The 11,052-nt window shown below is 37.9% G+C and overlaps 1 protein-coding gene across 1 annotated transcript; it reads left to right on the forward strand.

The window, feature by feature from the left end:
* The first annotated feature begins 2,862 nt into the window (after window positions 1-2,862).
* Window positions 2,863-10,686, forward strand: LOC133562150 (putative zinc finger protein 66). The gene is made up of 5 exons (XM_061916065.1): window positions 2,863-3,133; window positions 5,680-5,859; window positions 6,093-6,208; window positions 9,022-9,165; window positions 9,232-10,686. The coding sequence occupies exons 2-5, from the start codon at window positions 5,715-5,717 to the stop codon at window positions 10,051-10,053; spliced, it is 1,227 nt and encodes a 408-aa protein (XP_061772049.1). The 5' UTR covers window positions 2,863-3,133; window positions 5,680-5,714; the 3' UTR covers window positions 10,054-10,686.
* The last annotated feature ends 366 nt before the right edge of the window (window positions 10,687-11,052 follow it).

Consider the following 11,052-nt stretch of genomic DNA (forward strand, 5'->3'; position numbering starts at 1 on the left):
GAAAAGACCTAGTATTGTACTAGTGAGCCATTATTAACCATTACATTGATTGATATTTTGATTGATTGATACTTTTATTAGTAGATTGCACAGTTCAGTACATATTCCATACAATTGACCACTAAATGGTAACACCCAAATAAGTTTTTCAACTTCTTTAAGTCGGGGTCCACGTTAATCAATTTATGGTACAAATATATACTATCAGCACAATACAGTCATCACACAGGTTAATCATCATAGTATATACATTGAATTATTTACATTATTTACAATCCGGGGGGTGGGATGAGGAGCTTTGGTACTTCAGTCATCAACAATTGCATCAACAGAGAAATGGACATTGAAACAGTGTAGGTCTTACTTAGTAGGATAAGTACAGCCAGCAGAGAACATAGTGAGTTCAGATAGCATAAGAACAAGTATATACATTAGAAATACATTTGATTATTTACATTAGATTATTTATAATCCGGGGAGATGGGATGTGAATGGAGGAGGGTATTAGTAAAGAGTTGAAGTTGCCTGGAGGTGTTGTTTAGAGCGGTTTTGAAGGAATATAGAGATGCACTTTTATACCTGTTGGGAGTGCATTCCACATTAATGTGGCATAGAAAGAGAATGAGTTAAGACCTTTGTTAGATCGGAATCTGGGTTTAACGTGGTTTGTGGAGCTCCCCCTGGTGTTGTGGTTATGGCGGTCATTTATGTTAAGGAAGTAGTGTGACATGTACTTCGGTATGAACGCGTGTATTTGGCAATGCTAAATAAGAAAACCTGTAACTGGGCTTCACGGTGGAAGAGGGGTTAGTGCGTCTGCCTCACAATATGACGTTCAATCCCAGGCTGGGGATCTTTCTGTGTGGAGTTTGCATGTTCTCCCTGTGAATGCGTGGGTTCCCTCCGGGTAATCCGGCTCAGCTCCCACTTCCAAAGACATGCACCTGGGGATAGGTTGATTGGCAACACTAAATTGGCCCTAGTGTGTGAATGTGAGTGTGAATGTTGTCTATCTGTGTTGGCTCTGCGATGAGGTGGCGACTTGTCCAGGGTGTACACCGCCTTCCGCCCGATTGTAGCTGAAATAGGAGCCAGCCCCCCCGCAACCCCGAAAGGGAATAAGTGGTAGAAAATGGATGGATGGATGCAGTGCCCGCCCAAGCCTCCATGGGGCCCTAAGCAAAATTTGATTTTGGGGCCCTCTATTTCTGCCGATAATATTGATTCACACACCTACTATAAACTCATTGCGGCTCTGGCAGTGTTGTTTACATTATCCTATTGTCAGCCTGGCATGTCTTTACAAATGATATGCCATTTATAAAGATATGGGGGTGGCCCAGTTAAGAACATAAATACCAATGAATGAACCAATGATGTCCAGAGTGCCGCATATGGTTCCTAATCTTAAAATGTAGAAAACATTCAGCTACAAGAGTGGCCTGGGGTTGAACAGTCCAAGTGATAAAGCTTTGTATTTACAGTAAAAGTGTCATCATGTCTCATCAGTCTTATACATATTAGTCTTTAATTACTTGTTATTATTTGTAGTTAATTGTTCATATTTAATGTTTACTTTGTACAAAGAGAGCGCAGTCTACTGAAGTTAAATTCCATGTGTGTTAAACATAACTGGACAATAATGCTGATTTTGATTCACTTTATTATTTTTGGTAACCAAAACCTGAAACAGCATTGTGCAAAAATAATTCGTAGTGCAAGAAAAACAATAGAGTGCATCATTAAAATCACTTAAATATATATATATAAAAAGAAACAATTTCAATTGTACAAAAACCAACATAATTAAATTAAATATCAAGCAAATACTTAAATAATATTAATGAACAGAGTTACCAGAAACAAGGTAACATAACAGTTTATAAACAAATATAAAGTTACTACTGTAGTAAATTGTGTTTCTGTACAATAATACAGTGGTTCTCAAATGGGGGCATGCGTAACCCTGGGGGTACTTAAAGGTAGGCCAAGGGGTACGTGAGATTTTTAAAAAATATTCTAAAAATAGAAAAAAAATCCTTTATAATATATCCGTTGAATAACACTTCAACAAAATATGAATGTAAGTCCATAAACTGTGAAAAGAAATGCAACAATGCAATATACAGTGTTGACAGCTAGATTTTTTTGTGGACATGTTCCATAAATATTGATGTTAAATATTTATTTTTTTGTGAAGAAATGTTTAGAATTAAGTTGAGGAATCCAGATGGATCTCTATTACAATCCCCAAAGAGGGCACTTTAAGTTGATGATTACTTCTATGTGTAGAAATCTTTATTTATAATTCAATCACTTGTTTATTTTTGAACAAGTCTTTAGTTATTTTTATATCTTTTTTCCAAATAGTTAAAAAAAAGACCACTACAAATGAGCAATATTTTGCACTGTTATACAATGTAATAAATCAGAAACTGCTGACATAGTGCTGTATTTTACTTCATTTTTTCAACCAAAAAATGCTTTGCTCTGATTAGGGGGTATTGAATTAAAAAAAATTTCAAAGGGGGTACTTCACTGAAAAAAGGCTGAGAACCACTGCAATAATATATATTTGATCATTTAGAAATCATCAGTCAGACTCGTACATGCAAAAAATAAAAAATAAGATTTTTTTGTTAATTGCTTTTGGGGGCCCCCTGGTGGCCGCGGGGCCCTAAGCAAGCGCTTAGTTCGCTTATACCTTGGACCGGCTCTGGATGGATGGTAACTGTAAACAACGTTGTACATTTGAAAGTATTCCACCAATCAGGTTGTTCAATGAACACTCACCAAGTTTGAGTCACGTGACCGTGACTATCGCCATAGACGTGAACTTACTAGAGCGATTTCAACGCTTTCCTAGACTACGTTCATGACATGCTATTCTGATTTAGTAATTAACCGGCGTCCGTATTGCTGATATTTCTGAAATTGTAAATTCGAGCTGTTCCTGCGTCAATGCCGCAAAGAGCGTTTTGCATAAAATGAGTGTTTTCAGGCGATTCCTAGGTGGGAAGCGACGGCGGCCATCTTAGTTGGACGACCCGCGACTGGAAGTGTCCGATCTATGCTTTTTACCTCTCGGGGGTCAAGTCTTGTCAGTCAAACTACATTCAAAGAACGGTTAGAGGTAATGTAAACGTTTATCATTACGTTCTTTTTGAGTCAACGCTTTACTCATCGGCATTGTATTTACACCATCATTATAGCGCGAATGTAAACGCAGCTACCATTCAAGGAGCCAAAGTTAAAGAAGGAGAAGTGTTAGTTCCTGTGTGCGCGGCATTCTGTGTTGTTAGCACTAGCCAGCTAGCCCGCTAGCATTACGTTAGTTCACTAATCTGACTTTGTGCTTTTCTAATTCCTGTCATTATTACTGTCGTCACAAACCCCAAACAGATGCATGTTATGACGTATGTCGGCTTTCGGCAAGGCAAAACTCTGCATTCAGATAAGCGTAGCGCTTGCTAGTTTGGAGCTACATGGGGCTAACGAGTCGCGGCCTGTAAAGGCGAGCGAACGTTACTGAAACCCGAGTGGCTGCGGTGTGGAAACACATCTAAATCTAACTACCGTAATAAACAAGTTGTACCTTTTATATTAATACGACTTTTTAATCCAGTCAATATGCCATTTTGAACGCTCTCACAGTTGCGGTATTGTAATTTATAATTGCCAAGGATTGTAACCTATCACAGTGGTTCTCAACCCCTTTTCAGTGATGGACCCCTTAATTCAAGTACCCCCTAATCAGAGCAAAACATTTTTGGTTGAAAAAAATAGATAAACAAGTAAAATACAGCTCTATGTCCTCAGTTTCTGATTTATTAAATTGTATAACAGTGCAAAAATATTGCTCATTTGTGGTGGTCTTCCTTGAATTATTTTTTTTACTAAAAACTTGTAGAAAAAAGAAAATAAGTGATTCAATTATAAATAAAGATTTCTACACATAGAAGTAATCATCAACTTAAAGTGCCCTCTTTGTGGATTGCATTAGAGATCCATCTGGATTCATGAACTTAATTTTAAAAATGTATTCACAAAAAAAACATTTTAACATCAATATTTATGGAACATGTCCACAAAAAATCTAGCTGTCAACACTGAATATTGCAGTGGTTCTCAAATGGGAGTACGTGTACCCCTGGGGGTACTTGAAGGTATGCCAAGGGGTACGTGAGATTTTTTTTTAAAAATATTCCAAAAATAGCAAGAATTCAAAAATCCTTTATAAATATATTTATTGATTAATATTTCATAAAAATATGAATGTAAGTTCATAAACTGTGAAAAGAAATGCAACACTGCAATATATAGCTGTCAACACTGAATATTGCATTGTTGCATTTCTTTTCACAGTTTATGAACTTACATTCATATTTTTATGAAATATTAATCAATAAATATATTTATAAAGGATTTTTGAATTCTTGCTATTTTTGGAATATTTTTTTTAAAAATCTCACATACCCCTTGGCATACCTTCAAGTACCCTCAGGGGTACACGTACTCCCATTTGAGAACCACTGCAATATTCAGTGTTGACAGCTATATTTTTTTGTGGACATGTTCCATAAATATTGATGTTAAAATTTCTTTTTTTGTGAAGAAATGTTTAGAATTAAGTTCATGAATCTAGATGGATCTCTAATGCAATCCGCAAAGAGGGCACTTTAAGTTGATGACTACTTCTATGTGTAGAAATCTTTATTTATAATTGAATCACTTCTTTATTTTTCAACAAATTTTTATTTATTTATTTTTTTTAACTGCACATCATAATGGCAGCTACACTTTCCATCTTAAAGATCAAAAACAATTATTTGGGACTGTCCAGCGGGCCATATTGTAAAGCTTAACGGGCTGCATGTGGCCCCTGGGCCTTAATTTGCCCAGGTCTAGTTTAGAGGCAGGAAAGAAAGGAAATGTCAACACAACCATAAAAAAATCGATGTAAACAAAATTCTAAAATCACAATAAACACTTAACAATAGGTGCACAAATAAGGAATTTGTAAGAAATGCTTAATAAACTAAGAAAGTGTGAAAACAGAAATACAGCGAAGAACAATTTTTTTGCAGGTTTACTGCCAGGAAGTAATGTGGTCTGTGTGACATTTAAATGGATGAAATGCAATTAGAATTTAAATATTATTGGACAATTTTTTTTGAAGTGGCACATTTTTTATAGTTTATTTATTTTATTCATACAGTCCTGCACTTTAGTTCCTACCTGTTGTTTCAGTACATCCAAATAGGGAACGGACGATAGTTGAAAAGAAAAAATGAGCATGATGAAGAACTACGGTTCGTTCGTAAAAATCCCCAAAAACTGCCATATCGACAATTTATTTGCTCTCTGCAGCACTCTTTTTTTTCTCACTTCATGCAGAGAATCCACAGCGAGACAGCAACAATGTGCAGCCAAACATGATAGTTAATAATGTTACGCACTTGGCTGTTCAGCGTGTCCCTCCCATTGCTCACTGACAGCTTCCTGTTTTGCTAGGTGCCTTTGTTCATGTCCACTTCTCTCCTTCTGTTTCTTCTGACCAAAATGATATCAAAACACATTTTTTATTGATATTGATTTGGTGTCAATCGCAATATATATATTGATATCGTTAAACCCTAGTTAACACACTGTTTGTGCTTTGCTTTGTTTCCTTGCTAGACTGGATTTTAGCTGGTATTTCATAATATCCCACGATGGATTCCGACATTTTAAACATAGAAGATATTGTGATGGGACGGGCACTTCCAAATAAACCTCCAGAAAATCCCCCTGAAAAGAAAGTGCAACCGTACAAGCCCATCTCTGTAAATGGACCCCCTGCACCTACTGCTCAACCCTGTAAGTATACCTTTGTTTGTTGATGCATCAAGAGAATTGTAATGATCCAGACTTCTTTTGTCATAGGACACAGGAAATGTTGTTGAAGAATACTACTTCTAATTGCTTTTATAGTTTTAGCTGTATAATGGTGTTGGCAGACCGTAGTATCCGGTTAAGACAGTTTGTAATGTTGACTGACACATTGCACTGACATGTACAACTGTTGTTTCCTCCTCATCATCGTCTCTCAGACCAGCATGAGAATCTGCAATGTTTCCAGTGCTTCATCACATTCTGCAGTGCCAAAGCCAAAGAGAGACACATGAAGAAGAGCCACCGCGAAGAGTACAAACAACAACTTCAGCAGGTCTGTTCCTTTTTATAAGAATTTAGTTAGCAAAAGGAGAGCTAGCGATATTGCTAGGGAAAATCCAGTGCCTGGAGACCCTAGTCCCTGGTAAAACGGGTCATATTAGGATTTTTTTTTTCTCTACATTTATAACACTTTTTAGTGGTCTTTATTACATGAAATGGTGAGGCTTTGATCAAAATTGTGCTTCAATTAAGTTTTACAGACCATCTCAAAGCCGCTTTCTTACCGTTTCTTTAGAATGTACTATTTTTTGTGCGGTCTTATTTTTGTGATTGCACTTGGACTGCGTTTTCTCCCCACCGTTCATGTTGAATTTTTTTGCCGCTTCTATATTAAATCTATTGACAGATATGTTAGGATAATACTGTGCTTTTTATCTGAAAAGGCAACAGTGGAGGGATTTTAGCAGTCATGTGCATGTACGAGCCAATCTGCTACACAACAAGAGGATAAATTAAAATGAGGAACTTACTGATGACAAATCTAAATAGTGGACTCGGGTAAACCTTTACTATGTATGGAGATATCTGCTGACGTAACTAAAGCAAAATACGTAGTTAAAGTGTCAGGTTCCAAATGGCTCTTTGAAACAAGTTTGAAAGAAGGCATGTATGTTTTATAGATATCTCCGCCATGTTTCCATCGTTTAATTTCACATTTTTTGGGACTTAAAGAGATGGGAAAAGTTGTTTTTGTACAATAGGACACCTTCACAGTCTGCTGTTTGGGAGCGCTTGGCTTTCCGATTAAATATGTAAATGGACAGAAGACAAGTGGATTAGATAATGCAGCGTATCCTAGGGCTGGGGATATCGCCTTTTTTTAATACCGCGATATTTTTAGGCCATATTGCGGTATACGATATATATTACGATATTTTGCCTTAGCCTTGAATGAACACTTGATGAATATAATCACAGCAGTATGATGATTGTATGTGTCTACATTAAAACATTCTTGTTCATACTGCACTAATATATGCTACTTTTAAACTTTCATGCAGAGAAGGAAATCACAACTAAGTTAAATGACCAAAACTGTATTTATTAAAGTTATTAGCAGGTGACTTTTCAAATGATGCTACATATTAGCAGTAATGCTACTTTTGGTAACAACGCTTGTGCCCCACACATGACAAATTAAAGTTGTCTGTTCGACATATTCCCGCTTGAAGATGAACCACCGCCAGACGATGGGCCCCTTGCTGTTTTTATTGGGAATTAATTCTTCCTTCATTTGTTACGTGATTCGCACATTCTTTCTCTCACAACAACCCGCTAGCTTCACAGCTAACGTTAGCCACGCCGCTACCTCTCCGCTGGGTGAGGGCGTATACGTATGACGTGACAGTAAGTGACGTATGAATGTGCGCCTGCTTGTCTGTGAGGAGACACAGGAAAGAGCGAGGAGAGTGTAATGCCCGCAGCTGCGTGAGAACGTCTACTCGAATATTACGATATAGTCATTTTCTATATCCCACAGAGACAAACCCGCGATATATATCGTATATCGATTTATCGCCCAGCCCTAGCGTATCCCCATTCTTCATTAGGGTTCAGGAACGGTATATAAGATGTAATTATTAATGGTGCGCTTCAACCAATTACTTTATTTTACTTTAAAACATTTAAAATTAAAACTCCTAAAACTTGCTGTTGCAGTTGAACTCTCCTAAAATGAAACACCAGATTTACAGCTCCTAGTTTGTTATTATCCATTCAATTGTTACCGTTTGTCCCTCTCGGGGTTGCAGGGAAGCTGGAGTTTATCTGTCATATTACTAAAAATAAAATGTATTATTTTATTGAAAATATATTATTAGATGTTTCAATAATTTGCCTCTCCCACCTATAACACAAAGCTTATAATAGTATAATTACTTTGGTTTTATTATGCTTAATGAACAAAATGTATCAAAGTGCACCCTAACATCCTTAAATGTTTTTTTTATATTTAAATGTTCCTTTTTTTTAGTTTATTGTATTAATTAAATAAAAACATTCCATCAGTTTGTTGTTTTTGTGTTTTATTTTTAAAATAATTGAAGCGGTATACACAAAAGCTAAGCAGTTTCATTTATGTCTCTACAGTACTCAAATTAATTTAAAACCGAGTTTGGTACAGAACCAGGAATATGGTGTACCTTTAAACCCCGGTGAATCTTAATTATAGAGCAGCCTCCGTCATGCACTGAATTTAAATTTTTTTACACACTCCTATATATTTGTATTTTTCTTGCCTTAAATACAACACTCTAAATGATTGCAGTTCTGTTGTTTTTGGGTGAATGTTTATTTATTTTTTCTACTCATAAATTCCCACTGGAAACTTCAAATTCACATATACAATGCGTGTGTTTTTGTGTTTATTCAAGTGCACCACAAGCAAAGGGTTATTGTGTTACGGTGTCTAAATGTGCAAAGGCCAGTATTTACTTATATTTGAGATCACGCTGTAGCGTTTACTTGGTAACATTCATGTCACTAAAATATCACTGAGAGCATAGACTGCATTCGTTGTGATGACCTCACCAAATTATTATTTGCATGACACTTTATTTTTATCATGCACAACATTGATAATTTGCATACAATCCATTACAATAGTAAACAACAATTTTAGGAAAAGACACTGTTGCAAGACTGAAAGCCATACTTGAAGAGGTGGTTCTAGGTCTTCTCACAAGGGAACACCTCTTCCATGAATACAAAAAGAGGAGCTTTTCTGAAGGGAAAAAACAGACACATTAGTGTATTTTCTTCAGTAAGTTATCATAATCTTTCGACTCCTGTGTCATTCATCCACAGGGAAACACGTTGTTCACGTGTTATGTGTGTGACCGCACGTTTCCGTCATCTGAGGAACTGACACAGCACCAACCAATACACAGCAAGGATGATAAGCCCTTCAAATGTGCCCACTGCAAGGAGAGCTTCAAAATATTTTCTGAAGTGAGACACTCAATTTTTCTTTGAATTGTGTCCCATGTGTGATTCATCATCTTCTTCTCTGTCCAGCTCACGACACATAGGCGGCAGGTGTGTCCAGAGAAGCAACTGCCGTGTAAAGATTGCAACGAAACCTTCAGGAGTGCCGCGCTGCTGCGGACACATCGCCTCTCCCAGCACCCCCGTCCCGACGTAGAGACCGTGGAGCAGCCAGACGACTCGGCCAAAATCCACCGCTGCCAAAAGTGCGGTCAGGGTTTCGAAACAGAGTCAGAGCTGACCGAACATCAGCAGAAGTATCCTGAAGGCGAGCAGTGCAACGGCAGTACCACGCCGGTCAAGAAACGTGGACGGCCTGGCAAAAGAGAGGAGGAGGCGGGAGACGCAGACAAAAAGGGAAAGCGGAAAAAGAAAGACGAAGCGGAGGTTTCTGAGGAAGGAGCAGCAAGCAGCAGTTCAGAGCAAAAGGAAGAGGAGAAGGTAAAAGCAGGTGCAACAAAGCGGGGTCGTGCTTCAAAAGCGGCATCACTGAATGACACCGAAGACAAGAGCGTTGCTGGTGACGGCAAAGAGACGGCAAAGGAAGAGAAACCCAAAGCGGAGCCTGTGGTGCACCCGTGTCCCGATTGCGAACTTTCCTTCTCCAGCCTTGTTCAGCTGCGTGCTCACAAGAAAGAAAAACACACCGTCCGCAAGGCCCACCCGTGTGCAGAGTGCGAGGAGAGCTTCGCCCGTCCCGAGCAGTTGGATGCACACATGTCACGGGTGCACGTCGTCGGCCGCTTCTCCTGCCCCACCTGCGGCAAGAGCTTTGGCCGCGAGCGCACCCTGAAGGCTCACCAGAAGAGCCACCCTGAGGAGGAGACAGAGAGCCCAAACGCTAATAGATAATAGCGGTGACTGAAGTGTCCTCTTTTGTCTTTTAGCATCTTGGTTCTCAAGATGATGTGTGAAGAAAGGTTTGGATTTCAAGCTGTAATCTAACAGACATCTCATATTGACTAGCTAAATGTTGTCATTACTGTTAACTGAACAAGGAATAGTTCATTTATAAAAACATAGGAAGCATTGATTCACTTTTAAAGAGGCTTTTGTTTTTAAGTTTTAAAATGTGTGGTGTGAATGTCTTATATAGTCTTGATTTAAAGAACTCATTTTGTGACTAACTGCAATTTGTCCAGTTAAACAAAAAGATTGAATGAATACATATTTTTTAAGCTATTAGATTGCAAGTAAAAGATGCCATGTTTTACTTTTTGTCATAACAATGTACAGCCTCTGGTTCATCTTAAGAAATTTTACACTTAATATTTACTTCATGAACCTTTTTAAACTGCCTAAATGTCCTGCTTTAAAAAACTCCCCAAGGGCTCCACACACATTCAATGTGGAGTGGTTGGCAGGTGGATAAATTGAACCACTGTAATCATGAATTTTAATATGATTATATCTTTTTTTCTTTCCTCTGATGAGAATAACCATGTCATAGACTTTTCTGAATTAAATGTATTGTTCTATCATGTTTATAGTTCTGCAAACAAGTATGTATATTAAGTGTCTTCATGCTTTTCGATTGTTTCTCCCCCACTGACGTGTCTAGACGGTGAAATTGTGAATAAAAACATGTAAGCCCTTTAAGGCTTTTGATGAAAAAATGGTCTTTTCTTTTAAGTCAAAATCACAACACTCATTTACTGTAGGGTTAATACTCATCACGCTAGTATTTATTTCAGAATAAATCCAGCCACCCGCAAGACACTAAAACCATATTCTATTTTTTTGAAGGGCTTAATTCATCCATCCATCCATCCATTTTCTACCGCTTATTCCCTTTTGGGGTCAGGGGGGCGCTACAACCGGGCGGAAGGCTATATACACCCTGGACGCGTC

The sequence above is a fragment of the Nerophis ophidion genome, linkage group LG11 (genome assembly GCF_033978795.1).
Source record: "Nerophis ophidion isolate RoL-2023_Sa linkage group LG11, RoL_Noph_v1.0, whole genome shotgun sequence".
In the NCBI taxonomy this organism is placed as follows: domain Eukaryota; kingdom Metazoa; phylum Chordata; class Actinopteri; order Syngnathiformes; family Syngnathidae; genus Nerophis; species Nerophis ophidion.